At 35.8% G+C, this 18193-nt stretch overlaps 2 protein-coding genes across 6 annotated transcripts in view; one reads left to right on the top strand and one right to left on the bottom strand.

Annotated features, from left to right (window-relative positions):
- The window catches only part of LOC134753339 (uncharacterized), a 42063-nt gene extending 35376 nt beyond the window's left edge, over window positions 1–6687 (bottom strand). The window contains exons 1-3 of one of the 5 annotated variants that reach the window (XM_063689207.1): window positions 6594–6633; window positions 1291–1451; window positions 279–621 (exon numbers count right to left, since the gene is read on the bottom strand). In XM_063689207.1, coding sequence (XP_063545277.1) covers window positions 279–423 — 145 coding nt within the window. In that variant the 5' untranslated portion in view covers window positions 424–621; window positions 1291–1451; window positions 6594–6633. Of the gene's footprint in view, window positions 1–278; window positions 622–1290; window positions 1452–6586 lie in introns of all 5 variants that reach the window. The other 4 variants (XM_063689209.1, XM_063689208.1, XM_063689210.1 and 1 more) reach the window with 4 other exon arrangements.
- The window catches only part of LOC134753331 (venom protease-like), a 93044-nt gene that overhangs the window by 39457 nt on the left and 35394 nt on the right, over window positions 1–18193 (top strand). The gene's annotated exons all lie outside the window — the stretch shown is intronic.

The following is an 18193-nucleotide window of genomic DNA, read 5'->3' on the forward strand; positions in this document are numbered from 1 at the left end:
ATAGGTAAAATTTAGCAGAAAACTAAGATTCCATACTTTTTGGGATTGATTTTTTTATTACCCGTTTGCTGCCATCTTATTTGAACTAATGATATAATAATGCCATGGAAGGATGTGATTAGTGAATAGATTTTTAATCATTTAAGTTGGAAGGAAGAAGATGCAAATTTCGCTTCTTATTCCATCTCGCTTGTGTCTGTGATGTTACTAATGTAGCATGAGACGCTGCTTGTTTGTGTCAATGTAGCGTAAAGCTTGTCCTAGAGTAAATGTCTTACCCGGTGTTGCGGCCGGTGTAACGGGCTTAGGTGGCGGGTCGGTGTTGGCCTTCCCAAATGACGAAATACCACCAAATGCTTCACTTGTACGCATCAGACATCCAGCTAAAATCACTGGCAGTATCACCGCCGTTCTGCACCACATCTTGTTTTTTTTTTTTGTTTTTTTTTTTAACGCTACTGTCAAATTTGGAATCACAAGTTTTGAAGCATCAATTAAAAGAGAAAAAGCGGTGTTTTGTCAGTTTTGTTCGATTTTTTTAGTTTGTATGTGAGTATAATCCAATTTTAAGGCTGTTCAGAATAAATGGGAAAACCGAATAGTCTTTCCACTCATAATATTCTGTAGAAAAAATATATTAGTGATTGCGCCATTGAAGTAGGAATGACTTTGGTAAGTAGTTACTTCTATAGTGGGACTACTTAAAACAAAACAAAATAGAATAAATAATATATATACAGTGAACAAATCAAATTATTTTATTAAATATTTTGATTTGTGTTCCGGTCTCGGCCACTGCTTGGTGACTTTTTTTCCAGTATATGAAATCTATTTTAGAATTTTAAATTTCCTTCAACTCCATTTCAGAAGTAAACTAATAGGGATTTATTGTTTTGTTTATTAATCGTAGTAACAGTTTACAATTTACTTCTGAAGTAAAACAATACCTAACAAGCCAATATACATGCCAATTTACATTGAGATCACAACATCAATTTTTGGAGTTTGAAAATGTATAAAAGTTTGCCACCCGACTGCGTCTATAAATAATTGTATATACAGAAACGCTTCGATAAATAGCGAAATGATAAATATGTATGATATTTTTTCCAAGTCAGTAAGGAAATTTGCCTTAATCTTAAACTTTGGACTACTCGGACCAAGTGCTGGCGGTTGACATTGAATCGTGATACTTAAAAGAAAAAAAAAAGTGAATATCGCCTTCACTAGTCCGATAAGAAGCGTTTGCCACACAGTCGGGTTTCGTCCCATTATAAAAGAAGCTCTTACCAGGCGCTGCAGTTGTCGTGAGTACATAAGGTGATTCGGTTTTTGCGACCCCAAAAGTCGAGCTGAAAGCGTAGCACTGTCCAAACAGCCAGACAGACAACAGAAGTGGCATTATAACCGAAGGCCGTTTCCACATAGACATCTTGTTTTTTTTTCTGAAACTGATTCTATTTTCTAACGATTGTGTATTTTTAGCCAAGCCGATACAGCGTTTTATTTTATCTGTCGTCTACAGTTATTTCCTGAACTAGTAATTTTTCTACATAATGGGACTTAACTTCTGAATCACCTGAAAACTCAAATAGTTATTCTCGTCTACGTATTAATCGTGAATCATGCTGCTGTTATTCGTGTTTTTTAACCAATTGTAAATACAATTCAAGAAAATTTTGTAATTTTGTGATAGTGTTTGCCAATGTGTCTCTGTGTGAGTGCTTCAAAACATTCAAATGTGAGGAAGTCCCATTATATGAAAAAAAATTACCAGGCGGAGCTACAGGCGTCGGCGGTTTGGGCGGTTGCTGAGTGTTCGTCACTCCAAAGGTGCTTAGGGCTTCCGAAGAGTCGCCAGTCAACCACGCCAACAGTAGATGCAGAATAACTGTAGCGGCTTGCTTTCGGCGACACATCTCGAAACAAGCCTAGTACGCGAAATACGCATTCAAAAATACTGCGTAAAAATACTCGGTAAAAACGCGCGTGACGCGGAACGTTTTACGCCGTTGTCTATGGTTGTAAAAATTTGAAATGGCGATTTAACTTCTGCGTTCATAAGTTAAAATAATAAGTTTTCTGTCAATTTCGTTTAATTATTCTTAACTTGTGCACGCAGATTCTAGGAAAATAAAAAATTGCACAAATACATTAGCAGCGTTTGCGCTGAATCTCTTAAAAATATCAGGCCTTAGATTTAAGAAGCTGCATGCATTAAACACCACATCATTTAACTTAAAAATATATAAATATACTATTAAGTATGCAAAGTACAGTCACCAGCAGAAGGGAAGTTGTATTGTTAAGATAATAAGAGCTGTCATCAATTCAATATCATCATTTTGAAAACCTCGCCAGCTTTTCTACTGCTGCCGGCTGTATAAAAAAATGCTTAGGAATCATGGAAATGTGGAAAAAATCACTATCTCGGGCGAGAAAAGTTTGGAATTTTATTCATTTTTTTTTTTAGAGTTCCGTACCCAAAGGGTAAAAACGGGACCCTACTATTACTAAGGCTCCGCTGTCCATCTGTCCGTCTGCCCATGCAGTGTCCGCCTGTCCGTCTGTCTGTCTGCCCGTCATTAGGCTGTATCTCATGAACCGTGATAGCTAGACAGTTGAAATTTTCACAGATGATGTATTTCTGTTGCCGCTATAACAAATACTAAAAAGTACGGAACCCTCGGTGGGCGAGTCCGACTCGCACTTGGCCGGTTTTTTTGTAGTAATTTGCAGGCGTTTCTGCTTATTAAAAATAAATTTGAGAAATAAATATTTATATTATGCGATGTTAGACGAAATTCTGTTTTTTAAGTACAATATTTATAGCATACTTAAATAAATAAAAAATTACCCTCTCATAGAAAATGGACCAGCCAACATGTATGAAACAGCTAAATTTTTTTATTTTATTTCAGGGTTTGTCCCATAGTAACACTTACTTTTTAGCAACCCGTGTATAACCCAAGTTAAAATAAAAAAATATATCTTTAGGGGTGGCACTCGACACAAAAGGGAAAACAAAATCAGTAAGTAAATGAAAGAACTTAAAAGTTTCTACAAGTTTTTTTTTATTTGAAAATAATTGCTTCGGATTTCTAACCACCGGAGCCTCTAAGTATTAAACCGGGCGTATAAAAAAAAACATGAAATTTTAACGAGTTTATGGAAACAAATCAAATTATTTTATTAAATATTTTTGATTCGAATCCGGCCTTCACCACTGGAGGGCTTCGCCACTTCCAAAGGGCTTAGAATCTAATGAAGGATTTATTATTTATTTGCTTATAATATAATTGAGAGTGAGCTTAAATGTCACATTTAGTGTAGAAATAATAAAAACTATAGTACCTAACTAGGTGCAAAATTACACCTATGTGTGTTTTTATATAAAACTCCTTTTACGAATTTTAAGAAAACGAAAACTGCACGACCTTTTAAAGAAAACCTAACTGAAAAAAAAAAGATAATAAACAAAAGCATTTATTTTAGGTACGATTATTTTTTATATTGCTAAATCCAGTTGTTTTTCTGTTTAAACAGCTCTACAGTACCTATATATTATATACTCTAGCAAGCCAGCTTTGTCAGTAAAAAAACCGGCCAAGTGCGAGTCGGACTCACGCACGAAGGGTTACGGAAAAAAACAGCAAAAAATCACGTTTGTTGTATGGGAGCCCCATTTAAATATTTATATTATTCTGTTTTTAGTATTTGTTGTTATAGCGGCAACAGAAATACATCATCTGTGAAAATTTCAACTGTCTAGCTATCACGGTTCATGAGATACAGCCTGGTGACAGACAGACAGACGGACAGACGGCCAGCGGAGTCTTAGTAATAGGGTCCCGTTTTTACCCTTTGGGTACGGAACCCTAAAAAAGACGTAGGCGTAAGTTTAAATAATGTAGGCAAAAAGGGATGACTCTCCCATACAAATTTTGAATTTTGCGACTTTTTCTACTGACAAAGTTGGCTTGCCATAGATAATTAATACCTGACCAGTTATTCCAATCACTTAAAAAAGAAAACTGCGAATGACCTTTTATAAATAACACAAAAGAATAATAGTTTCAAGGTGCTTATTGTGTATAAATTAGCTGATATGAATATAATGATTAATGAATAACTTTATTGTTGTTTAATATGTGGTATTTTCTATAAAAAGGGACCTTATTGTCGATGGCGCATACGCCATTATAAACGATGCTCCGAAATAAAACAATGCCGCGAGACGCTGTGCGGCGTAAGCGCCATCGACAATAAGGTCCCTTTTCATAGAAAATGCCCCATATTAAGACGATACCTTTAATAAGATAACATCGCATAGTAATTTATCGTATTTTGTTATTATTGCCTCTGACACATTTCCATTGGGTTTTTGCACAAGCGTGCTATGATACCCGAGTAAGCGAAAGATTCCAAAATTGAATCTTGAGCGTTGCGAGTCTAACTGCGCAACCGAGTGAAACACAATTTTTCACCATACACACACGAGGAAAATACATACTGTAAAACATTACAAAATGATCCAAATGAACGCTATTTATCATTCAAAATTTAAAAGTCAATCCTACCATCCGAAATGAGGAAACAACTCAAAATCTGCATGAAATTGCTTTGCTATTCTTGTGAATAAAATGCAACTTATTATTCATCAGTTTTTGAGGAATAAACAGAGCCTTTACGAACTGGTGCGGTGGAAGCTTATTTCTTTATTTAAACTATTTTTGGACAATTGTTTCCGTTTTTTTTTAAATCTCGATATTTAAAGATTCTTAGCGTCGGATATTAAGATTATAGGTATGTAGTAGGTAATTTATATTGCAATCGTACTCATTCTTACTATGCTTAGGTTTTTTGATCAATTATTCATATCAACCAACTTATTACTAACAATTATATAAACAAAGCGTACACATATAAGCCAGCTGGTGCCATAAAAATTAAAGATACATCTCGAAAGTGTTTGTGTTTCTCAAGAAAAGAATTCTTAGAAAAAGTCTTATTATATCCACCTTATTACTCCCCTAAGGCTGCTTTTTCCAGAGCGTAGATAAATTATGTGGGATCTGAGGCACTACCGCGAAAAACGAAAATCGAAATTTCGTTATCTGTTTCTCTATAGCTCTTCCATATTCGTGATTCGTGGTAGGGCCTCAGTTGTTAATAATTTAGATTTCATGGGACTATTTTGAAATGGGTTACTTGCAATATGCTTTGAATGCTGAACTAATTTTATTGTAACAATTCATTTACATGGTCTTAAAGCATTTATTTCCATAGGGTATTTGACAGTATTTAAAATAAATTATTTTACACTATGCATAAAATAAAGCACCAAGAGATTAATAGAGAAACGTAGACAGCAGTTATTTTTAGACACAATTTCTATTTCTATAAAGAGTAGGTAATTTGACTGTGACGTCACATGCTAGTGTTTCATATAAATTCCATAATAGCAAAATCGTTTTGACAGTTTGAAAAAAGAAACTGATTTGACTAGTAGTCAAATACCCCATTGCGTTGGTAACAAATGTTTGGTTTGCAAGTTAATGTTTTTAAACAACCATAGTTTCAAAATAGTGCTACGATTTAAACAATATACAAAATGATACACGAACATTATTTTATTAACAATAGCAGGGTTGTGTGTGAATTATTTTGTACGTTTGTCTGCGCAACTACTTCTGGGGGCCTATCCAAGATAACAATTATAACATCGACAAACGCCAATAGATTTTTTTTATCGGGATGATGGATGCTGCGAAAAATCACGTGACTATTTACATACATTATTTAAGTTTCAACTGACATTTTCTCTTAACGATTGTCACCATGGCTAGGCCCCCTGTTCACTTAACACATTCGCCGCCAATAACTGCGGCTTAACTTTGCATTGGAAATGCGAGCTTGGCAGTAAAAGTGTTAAGGCCTCACAGAAGTAGGTCCTGTAAAACATTGTTAAAAGATTTTCAGTTCATTAATTTAGTAAAAAGTAAGTTTTTTATTTAAGATTACGAGAATGTTAACTAGTAATTATTTCACCCGATGAAATATTTGTATGTCAATATGATCTTATGAAATATAATATTATGAAGGCATAAGTAAACTTAAATCGGTATCTAAAATATAGGTAGAGCTGAAAATCTTTTTTTAATTTTCTAAATCTAATACTACATTTTATTACCTATCTTGTACTGTTTTAGAGTATATCAAGTAGATATTTGGACTGTTATCGGAATTACATAGTTATATATAAATATAAATGGGTATTATTAATTATTATACAAATTTATAACTCTGTTTTTATACAAATGATTAAAAAACAAAGAGCATATATTTATTCCTTTGTTAGATATTTAACTTTTACTTTTATTGCTAATATTGCTATTAATTAAAAATCTTTCTAACTTTAAGTTATTTACGATATTATCCATTAAAAGCATTAAACTCGTATAATTTCATCAAAAAATTTACAATATCACAAAAAACACATGCATACTCACAAAAAAGTACAAGACACTAAAAAAATAACAAAAAAAGCGTGCTGAGCTTTAACTTTTTAAATTCCGCTTTTAACCATAAACAATCTCTGCTTTAGTTTTTAATTTATCGACACCCGTGGTAAGGAAGGTATTTACGGTTGTATGCTGGTACGGTCGACGCGGCACTGGTGGTAGCGAGCCAAGGTTGGCGTGTCTTGGGTCTTGGGCTTGTACAGGGTGCGCGTTGGTTTGAAACGTCAGGGTCAGGAGAAAATAGTGGCAAAGTGGCAACAAGGCGAATCAGTATACCAACTATCCTGAAAAGTGATTTCATTTACCAAACAACTCATACATACCAGAGGTCACCATCAGGTGATCCGTCTGCTCGTTTGCCTCCTATTTCATAAAAAAAAAAAGGTATGGTTGTTTGGTATGAAACGATATTACCTTAAAACTTTAGAAGGTCCTCAATAGGGTATTTGACAACATTAAAAATATATAACGAATTGCTGTCATCCTGAAAGATAATAAACTAATAAAGTATATTTCACTATATTTGAATGTAAATTATGTTTAGTTTTTGGAATATAAACGAAAGAAAATTTAATATTTTTTGAAATTTCATCAGGGACGTGAACGCTCTGTGATTGGTCAACGCTCGGATGACGTCACACGCGCGTAAACATTCTTGATTGCCTTGAGTGTTTTAGCAGTTTTATTTGTATTTAGTTAATTTTAGTTATTGTTCCACAGTTTTCTGATATATTCCGATTTATCCGTATATATTCATTCACAATATTCATAAGAATCTCAAAATGGAGCCGAAATATGCGAAAGCTGATAGCGGCAACCTACCAGCATAGACGCATTAATGGTTGCACGGTTGCTCGTTTCTTTAAAGATAATCCGGATTACTATGCTGCGGAACTTAGAAATGTAAAAACAGCTGTGTGAGTATACGTAGAAATTGTTTATTTACGTTTCGATTTCGATGATACGAATACGACGACGATATATATATAGAAGACGATGACGAGAATAGTATCTCCATACTGCACTTTAGTTTGAAAGAAAAAGTATGCTACCTACTAATGCTGAAAGAGCTATGTTATGAGGTTATGTAGTAATACTTTAAATACCTAGATCTTGTTTCGTTAAATACAACAAAATCCGCTGCTTTTTAACTACCATATTCATTTACAGTTAAATATTACTTACATCGAAGTGGTCTTCACACATAAAAACATTTGTATGCGCTAAAATGCTCTTTGGGTCTCTTCGCGCTAGTTTTAACCACATTTTTCTTTTTTTGGGATTCGTTGGAACGGAAACAAACAATTTATCTGGATTTTTTATAGTCGTACTTGAACATTGCGGCACTATACACCATTTATATACCATTTTACAGTGAAATAATCAATTCAATGCACATAAACCATAAGATTTACTAAGGTCATTGACTGAGTTTACTCGCGTGTGACGTCACACGTGTCACGTGATTAGCCCCTTTGTAAAAACAGCGTTTAAGGCGCGTTCAAAATAAATAAACTTTAACATTGTTTTTTTATATTTAATACAGGAAATTTCACGGAAATATCAATGTAGTGTAATTATTAAGTCATAAACAATAAATTAAAACCATTTTCAAAAATTAGTCAAATAGCCTATTCGTCGGGAACTTGTTTTATTATTATTTTTCTGATTATTTTAATTGATTTTTAGGGTTCCGTACCCAAAGGGTAAAAACGGGACCCTATTACTAAGACTCCGCTGTCCGTCTGTCTGTCACCAGGCTGTATCTCATGAACCGTGATAGCTAGACAGTTGAAATTTGAAACAACAAATACAAAAAAGTACGGAACTTGGCCGGTTTTTTTAAATTAAACTTGTCATGCTCGTGCTGACATGTTAGTGCGAGCGAGATGTATAGAAAGTAAATTATTTAGACGTTAGCGTATATGTCAGTGTTGACACTGACAGTGACTCGTGGTACGGGTAAAGGTCTGGGATGCTGGAAAAATCGAGAGAACTTTACAAATATTATAGTCACATCTGTAGGGATTAGGCTATTTTTATTTCGTGCATTTTCTCTCGGATAGTACTATTTCGCGAAGTGCTGACAAATGTTACCATGAAATAATCGCATTCAAAATTGTTTTCTGAAGTTTATTTATTTTTTGGCAAACTTATTAAGTAAATATTTTGATTTGTGTTACTTAAAAGTAGAATCACGTTCGGTTTGCCCTTTTTGATTGTCTAATTAATGCCATGTTACATATTACAATGTATGTCAAGCCGCCAGGAGTGCACCATTCTCACGAACATAGCCCCTTTTAATTATAGAGGCTCGAAGAAAATAAAAGATGATACTTAATGATGAAATAAAGGCAGTAATTTAAATGCAAGAGCAGCCTATATAAAGTTATCACATCATGAGGAAAATGTGATTTTTGGATATATATCCAACCTGCGGGCTTAGCACGGTAGCATTTTTATCGCCTGTGTCACGTTCTAACAAGTAGGTAAGTGCGAAATTGACAGGCATAGTGACAGCCGTGACAGGTGATAAAAATGCGACCGTGCTTAGCCGGCAGTCATGATGTATTTTATGGTACACAAAATACTTATATCAGAAATCAACGTACTTGATTATAACTAGAAATTCCGGTTCTATTGGTATTTCTGCGAGTAATAAAAAAGGGATTTTAAGGCGACTGACACTGATGCTAACAGTAACGACGCATAATGGTGTACTCGTATTCCCAATTGTCCCCACCGGGCACAGATGGGAACAGGTGTTTTCATATCATAGCGGTCACGTGGGAATGGGACAAATGGGAATAATGGGAATACACCAAAGGATACCAAAAAAAAAGAACCCTTATGGTGCGACTATTCCTCTATCTGTCACATGAGTCACATCGCTATATATCTAGGAAACAACTTATTTTACAAGATAAGATAAAGATAGAAGATAAAAACCAATTTATTCAAGTAGGATCTGTTGGATCGCTTTTGCATCGACAAAAATCTAGATTTTATTTTAAACAAGCACAATTACATTAAATAATGAAAAGGAGTCAATAAAATAGAAAGGAATGACATAATAAATATAAATATATTAATAACGGGTCACTCACGTGTTTTAAGTCGAAAACGCTCGACATGTTTCACTCCGTACCGAGGAGCGTCATCAGGAGCTTGCGTCGACGGTAACGGACCGGCGCAGACTGCGGGCCGCAGCCCTCCGCGCCCGATGACTCGGCGCGGGCGCCGGTGGCGGCAGGGGGGGCGAGAAACTACCCTCGTTTACGGCATTACTGACACCGTCGACGCAAGCTCCTGATGACGCTCCTCGGTACGGAGACGAACATGTCGAGCGTTTTCGACTTAAAACACGTGAGTGACCCGTTATTAATATATTTATTATGTCTGTGTCTCACGGAAGTTTTGTTAGAAAGAAATGTCAAAAAAAAATTACATAATAAGAATACATTGCCATTTCGAAACTAATACTAAACTAAAAATAAAGCATTCATGCGCATAAAGTGGGTTATGTTTATGATAAATCCGTTACCTACTGCAACACCCTGTAGTTTGCAATTAAAGCATGGGGAGGCCACCCCCCTAATATAATACTCGAAACGTTGTGAAAATAGTGCCTTCGAGCGGTCCGAAGGCGAAATAAACTGGACTGGACTTTTGGTAATTATACCAATTTAACATGATTTTCAATTGCTTTTTAGGGTTCAGTACCCAAAGGGTAAAAACGGGACTCTATTACTAAGACTCCGCTGTCTGTCTGTCCGTCTCTCCGGCGGTCCGTCTGTCTGTCTGTCACCAGGCTGTATCTCGTGAACCGTGATAGCTAGACAGTTGAAATTTTCACAGATGTATTTCTGTTGCTGCTTTATAGCGTTATCGTTTGTTGATAACAAATACTAAAAAGGTTGATGTGTGCAAGTAAATTTTCGTACTATCAAAGATATATGTAACTCCGTATAAGATAAGTAAAGTCTAAGGAAAAAACGTGCCTCGGAATATCAAGAAAAAGTTATACTCGAATAGATGGCGCCACCCCTTTGGCCTATACTCGGATAGATAGCGTTGACGACGTATATATATATATATACATATATATATAGTCGTCCATGTCGTGTCCGACAACGGCGACCTTTACAAACTCCTCTGATGAGCACGTATATGGCTCGCAATACCGAACTTTGTTTTAAATATCCGGTCGCACTGTTTAAGCTTCCCTTGTTCATTATAAGTATATGCGTAGGACGGCTTAGGTCGAGACTTCCGTTGAAGGCGCTTTTGGTCCTAAATTCTAAAAAAAAACATAAAAAAGTTACTGTATAAAAAAAAGTTAGATTTGCCTCCAAGTTTACATACATTATACGATTAAGTGTTTAAAGTAGTAGGTGATTAAAACGCAAGCATTAAAGTAAAACCAGCAAGGTTGCAGTTGTGTAAACTACATGTTTACCGAGAGCTCGAACAGTGTTGTCTCGGTAAACAAGGCAGCTGTTAGTTTTCCCGCCTTTTCCAACTTTCCGTACCTAATGTAATTACTTTGGTTTAACTTTATAAATGAAGGCGTTCGGTGGTATAACTGGTGTACTTTAGAGTACGTTGACACATTAATGCAAGTATTTTTGAAAGTATGTATGAAAACTTGGCCATTCTGCCTTTCATTCGCCTTTTCTCAAAATGAGTGGGTTTCTATGGAATTTAATACAAAAATTGTGATGCAATAGTCTATTTTACCCAGTGAAATAATTTTAACACATAGGAAAATAGGTATCACTCTAATTGCCGATTTAAATTCAGTAATAATAGGCAGACCAAAAAGGAGATGGCGGGACGACTTGGACTCATTCTACCCCACATGGTGGGAAAATGACGATGACAGGGTCGAGTGGAGAAAACGAGGGGAGGCCTTTGCCCAGCAGTGGGACACCAAAGTAGGTTAATAAATATATATGTTTACGTAGATTTTGGTGAGTTTATTTAAATTTATTATGTCTTTCTGATGACTTGATTGGTGCCAGAGTATCTCGCCGCGACATAGACTACCCGTCGACGACGACGAAAAGACGGGTAGTCTATCTCGCGGCGAGATACTGTCAATCATTTGCTCGGCCTACTGCCGTTGGTTTCAGCGCAATCCGTAACTTCCCCCTTCTATGCAGTTAAACACTACCAAAGATAGGTAAATAATAAGGAATGGGATATCCAAAAAAAGTTGCGTTGGCGGACGTATGACGACAGTAGCTAGGTTTCAATTCCATTTTTTTTACCCGGTTAAATTACAAATTACTTGCCATCTTAATCAAGCCTTCAGTTTCACCAATACAAAGTAGGATCCCGACCTTTGGCCAAGGCCGACGGCTAATTGCCTTTATGTATTACATATGCTGCCCTTTGCGTTGCGTGCCGATGCCATCGCTTTTCGGTTATAGTTAATACAGGCGTTTAATATGGCTGGAAGGCCCTAGAGGTTGATATACTCGTGCGTTAGGTTCGGAGCCTACAGTCTGACAATATTATAAACACATTTACCTACATGCGAATACTATAAAAACTTTTTAGATAAATGCGTCTTTAATTTATCTTGATTTTATATAACACGACGGAAATCATGCATATGAGCAGATCAGCAGACCGCGCAGGCAAAATAAATTCAAAAATATTCGGTATCTATTTGATATAAATATACGAGAATTATACGAGAATTATTAGGTCTGCTGTCTGTGAGCATGTCATGGATAAAGCCAATCACTCAATCAAGTTTGATAAGCCTCTGGTTCTTGCCAAGGAGAAGCGTTACATACCCAGAATGCTGCGCGAGGCCATTGAGATTAAGAAATATCCAAACTTTAATAGGGAAGATGGCTTTTCTCTACCACCAGCTTGGGATCCTGTAGTCCACCTGATAAAGGAGCAAGCGAGACATAGACTGTGAGACCTTAGTGTTGGATGATGCTGGACATTCTGATGTTTTGAAAAGATGTGTCCCGCCGAGTTTGTTGCCGGTCCCATATTGGGATACCCTCCTACAATTTAGGAGGGAATTAAATCTTCTCGGGTCCGTGGTGTAGGGTTGGAGCCGGCATAGTTATTATCGCGTATATATATATATCTTTACTTGAAAAATAATTATAGTGTATAACTAGCCTTATGAACCGATTTTGCATGTACAACCAGCCTTAAAGTTTGTAGTCTATGATTGTTCATTATTTTAGTATGTGGGTATTTTTGCACTTTGTAATTTTTCCTCAGTCACCCGTTGACCACGAACGCTGTAAAGAGTTCGAAACGTCGGGATGTATTATAAATTCAATATACGCGATATAATCCGTTTTCATAGTTTTATTTCATGAGTAACTATCGCGGTAACCGAAGACAATATTATGTACACCAGTACGGACTGGAAGTTGCAACCAAAATCCGGCGACATGAAGACCTTGGGAATAAGCTCGCGCGCGCTCGTTGCGCTCTGTATTTCTTGATGAAGAGAATTATAAGTTTTATAATTATGATACAAAACGGCTTGCAACAACTTACTTAGCTTAGCTTAGCTCTGCCTAAAGCTAAAGATTTATATATACATAATTTCTCATATATCTTTATTGCGTCCATGTTCATTTTACATAGGATGGTATTGAAACATTATAAAGTCGGTACATGGTACCCTGTTAGGGCATGGCAATATAATCTTAATACTAATGGTGACTATAATTAATGTCAGAATGTCATAATTAATTGAATTTTACATTGCGATTGGAGATTAAATATTGTTAAATTTACATTACGATTGAAGATTACATATTATTACATTTTACATAACGATTTATTACATCAATGTCAGTAGTTAGTTAGTTAGACCCGGTAATGACATTAATTATGTGTACAAAACGCGAGAGCTTTAAGTGTTATTAAGATTTATACTCAGTAGCTTTATACTAAAGTATCAGTTCGATTATTGTGCTTAGCCAAGTTTTTTTTGACTTCATCGGGTTACCTAATACTTAAGCACAGTAACAGAAGACAAATAAAAATATTTATACGATGTCACTGTAGTAACCAAGTCTGATACTTACCTTCTCTTTTCCTTTAAAAATTTAGTCAAACTTCGTTTTTATGGTCAGAAAGACCTCGGTCGCGATTGTATAAATATCCTTTCAAATGTATGAGGTTTCCTGACTACCTATTTACCTAATACCTACCTAACTTCTTAAATTTACATTTTAAAACAATTATTGTTCCTTCTTTCTTGTATTATTCAAATTACAAAGTAGGCAACGCGTGCAGAAGTATCTACTTGAGAGCAATCGGTCACTACAAGGCAGTTTTCCAATAAATCTAACTAAGGGCACATGCCTACACTGACCTTTGGCATAACACGGCAATCCTTACGTTCACTTAAATTTAAAAAATAAAAAGAAACTCCAGTGATAAGCAAAAATTAACCTTATCCTAAAGTAATAAGTTCGTTACTCAAATAGAAAGAAGGTCGGCTTGTGTCTTTTTAATCCGAACCGTAAAGGATTTTCTTATTTTTTTAATCGGACGTTTCGTGCCAGATGCCTATGTGCGTGATCGCGCTTTTATGTTAATTTGAATAAAGAATTTTGGAAAAAACGCGACGGTGGCCGGAAAAATTCGGTTTGAAATTAATATACTTTCTTTGAATAGTTTCTTGGTAAGATTTTGCTTATATTGTTTTGAAGCTAAATATAAAACAGGCTTTCGCTCATAGATACCTGTACTCTGTAGCATGACGCCTCTTTTTTGTCGGAAACGAGGATTCCGACCACTGCGACCTTGGTGATTTCAGACCGTGTAGGAGATGGCTGACCACCAAATTGTATTACACCAAGGTCAGGGTGACTTTGGACCGTCGGAAGCTTGTTGCCAACCGCCACTCTATGCTAAAAGAACACCCGTGACTATACTTCGTTTTTTTAGCATTAGAAAGAACTCCACAGAAGTAAGCGTGCAGTTTTTATCAGGCTCTTTAATTGTCAGGTAGTAATAATGGAGTTATCTAATGTAGAAAAATATTACCGCAAAAAGTGCCCGATATGGAACCACAAGCTTACTTCTGCGAAGTTCTTTCGAATTCTAAAAAAACGAAGTATAAGCAAGACTGAAAAACTTTGATGCACCAATTGAAGTTGTGTACTTTTATTGTAAACATAAAATTGACTCCCGACAGGTTTGAAGTCCCAGTACCATGCCTAACAACATGGGTACTAAAAGTTGGTAGGGGTATCCGGATCTAAGCTATTCCTACTAATATTATAAATTCGAAAATAACTCTGTGTCTGTTACCCATTCACGCTAAAACCTCTGACCGATTTAGATGAAATTTGGTATGGAGGTAGTTTGAGGCCCGGGGAAGGACGTAGGATAGATTTTATTAATCATCATCATTGTCCCACGCAGACGATGTCACTGGCAGAAGTATTCCCATAATTCCATACAACATTTTAAGATTTTAAGATGTTGGGCACCAGAATTGAGGTCACGCACACAACAACATGTCATAATGTATGACAATGGGATTTTGAAATTATACTTCTCGCATTGAATAATGGTCCTATACGCGAGAGGCATCTTAGTAAACGAAATAAATATCATATACAACGCAAAAAATGTCCAAGGCCTCCAGTGCCCGGGGCTGGAATCGAACCAGCGTCCTCCGTTTACGCGACAGATGCCTCAACCGCTCGGCCACCCGGGCTCGGTGGCATGTGTCGAAATTTCCAAGTATATGAAAATTTCCGAGGGCTTGTGGCGCCCCCTGGCCATCCCTACCTGCCTGGCCTGGTGGTAGTGTGACTACTTCTAAAAACACAAATTAAAATATTTTCATAAGAAAGTAATTTAATTTGTTCTTAGAGAGGTGGGTAATTAGTGTTGTTTTTTGGCCCAGAAGCAAGTTCAATAGCCAAGTGCAAGATTGACGAAAAAGTTTGTATTAATGTGTCAAAAAAACAAGGGCACTTTTGAAGTTATTTTTATTTAATGTCTCATGATAAAGATTTAATGACCCAATATCGTGTGTGTCGTAGGTCCACGTATGACGGCCATTTATAAAGAAGCCATTAAAAAAATATTAGTAAAGTAAAATAAGGGACGTGTAACTAATATAGACTGTCAATGTTCAATGTCCGAATTCTTCGCATTCCTCGCCGTCGTTGATTGATGTCATTTTTCCAGATCTCAGTCTCGTATGTACATACACCCGCTTGCGCCTTCTGGAAACACTGGGATAATGTACATATGGCATCCATCCAGAGGCTTAGTTTATAATTTATTATAGGTTTAACTAACATAGTATTAAGGAAATGTACACTAACACTATGGACCTGGTCTGAAATAAAATATTGATTGATTGATACACCTGCAAAAGTGCATACCTTTATGAATGGAACTTTTGCAGCTCCCTGTACCTCGTCATCTGTATACAAAACAAATATATAACATTTTAAACTTTCGCGGTTTGAACACATATTAAATCACATTTACAAACATTTGACTGAAACATTTTTTGATTTTTTTTATTTGTTTTGACATTTTGCTGGGACGTCAGTTAGCCGCGACCACGACCAGTGAAACCTGTGTCGAAACGTCGGTAAATAAAGGTAACAAAATAAATTCGCGATAGACCCGTTTGTAAATGTGACAAAACAAATATGTCCACAAAAACACGTCATTAACGTCAAATTACAATAAAAAGGTGTCGTTTATAATGATACCCTCACTTTGTTCTGTTCAAGTCGGTAAAAACATTATGGCGTAATTTTGTGACCGCATCACATATAGTTTAGGGGAAGTCTCTTTTATTTACCTGTCTCTAATAAGATTTAAACAACGTTTGGGGCGTGCTATAAAGTTAATGTGAAAGTGATGTTTAAGGTACTTAGTACAGTCAAGGGCATAAAAATATATACATTCCCAAAGTTTCAAAAATAAGTGTACGATCCTATTACACCTTAGATAATAAAGTCGTGTTCACATATTTTTCAACCATTTGTCTGGATCGATATTTTTGCCTTCGACTGTACAAATAGTTCTTTATATTTTGAATAATGACTCATATCAGTCTTACTTACTTGCTTAGATGCTTTGAAAAACAATAAAATAAATATTTACGTTGTTGATGTAGGGAAAATCGTTAATTTAGTCACGAATGTCGTTTTCTCGGTTGTAAGTTCACATGTGTATATGTATTAAGACTATAGTCTCTGCCCTCCACATTAGTAATCTAGTACATACCTGTCCTGTACGCACTTAGTACTTATCACTAGTTATCACCCTTTAAGAGTAGCGTAAAGCCAGGAAATTCTAAGATATAAAAAGGAATATTACACGAATTTGTCTACCGTTGTCCCGTACATACGCAAATTTTCTGAAGATTTGCAGGCATATGAGTTCATTTTTAGTGTTCCGTGCAAAACTTTGTTTTGACAAACGGAACACTTATGGGATCACTTCGACCTTGCAAATCAGTTAAATGCGTTTTTCTCAGAGACCGTTTGACATAGATATACCTAAAATTTTAAACAGTTATAGCAATTACCACCACTAATATTGTAAAGATAAAGATATTTTATTGTGTAAATAAAGGTGCTAAACTACTTACTCGTACATTGTTTTTTTTACTTATACATATATGGTACAAAACCAACAAGCAAGTAAGTGTCATCTGACCCCCGCCGCCACGATAAGTCAAAACCGCTTATTTCTTATTTTAGGGGGTTGAGAGGGGTAACCTGTTTTTCTGTAACATAGGATTAAAACATTGCTTTAAAAATAATCATCGCATTACAAAACAAAAAAAAATCTAATAAGTACACGAAATAAAATCCGTTCGTACGGGACAACCCATGAAACGTAACGCGTAGCGCGAAACTTGCGACGTAAGATATAAGGTTCTTAATAAACAATAAAATAAATAAAATAAGGCCATCGAGTGAATTTTAAAGTTTTACCTCAATTACTTTGAAAATATACATGTGTTTAAAATTTTGTTCGTCCTGTCCCTCGGCTAGGTGGGTACATTAGTTGCTATTTTATACCAAACTTATTGGTACTGCTGTAATATGCAGGAAAACGATTTATAACTGAAAATAAATAAAGAGCCATCTCGTGATTTTTAGGGTTCCGTACCCAAAGGGTAAAAACGGGACCCTATTACTAACTCCTGTCCGTCTGTCTCTCTGTTACCAAGCTGTATCTCATGAACCGTGATAGCTAGACAGTTGAAATTTTCACAGATGATGTATTTCTGTTGCCGCTATAACGACAAATACTAAATAGTACGGAACTCGCACTTGTTCGGTTTTTTCCTATTGAGATATAGTAAGGTTTTGGTTAGTCCGCCCTTGGAAATTGAATCTAGTTTCCCTGTTAAATTTTGTCATGGCATTTGTCACTGACTAAAACGTGTAAAAATTCGTTATAAAAACTTATATTTTGCGTTAGCCCTCCCTTAACACTTTTACTGTCCGTGCATTATATGTAATCAAAGATAGATATAACTCCGTAATAGATAGATACAGTCTAAGGAAAAAACGTTCCTCGAAAATCAAGAAAATTTGATTCTCGTTCAGAGGGCGCTACTAGTTTTGGCCTACAGTCGTATAGATGGCGTTGACGGTTTCGTTTGTTATTTAACAATTTTA

The sequence above is a fragment of the Cydia strobilella genome, chromosome 26, assembly GCF_947568885.1.
Source record: "Cydia strobilella chromosome 26, ilCydStro3.1, whole genome shotgun sequence".
NCBI classification, from domain to species: Eukaryota; Metazoa; Arthropoda; class Insecta; order Lepidoptera; family Tortricidae; genus Cydia; species Cydia strobilella.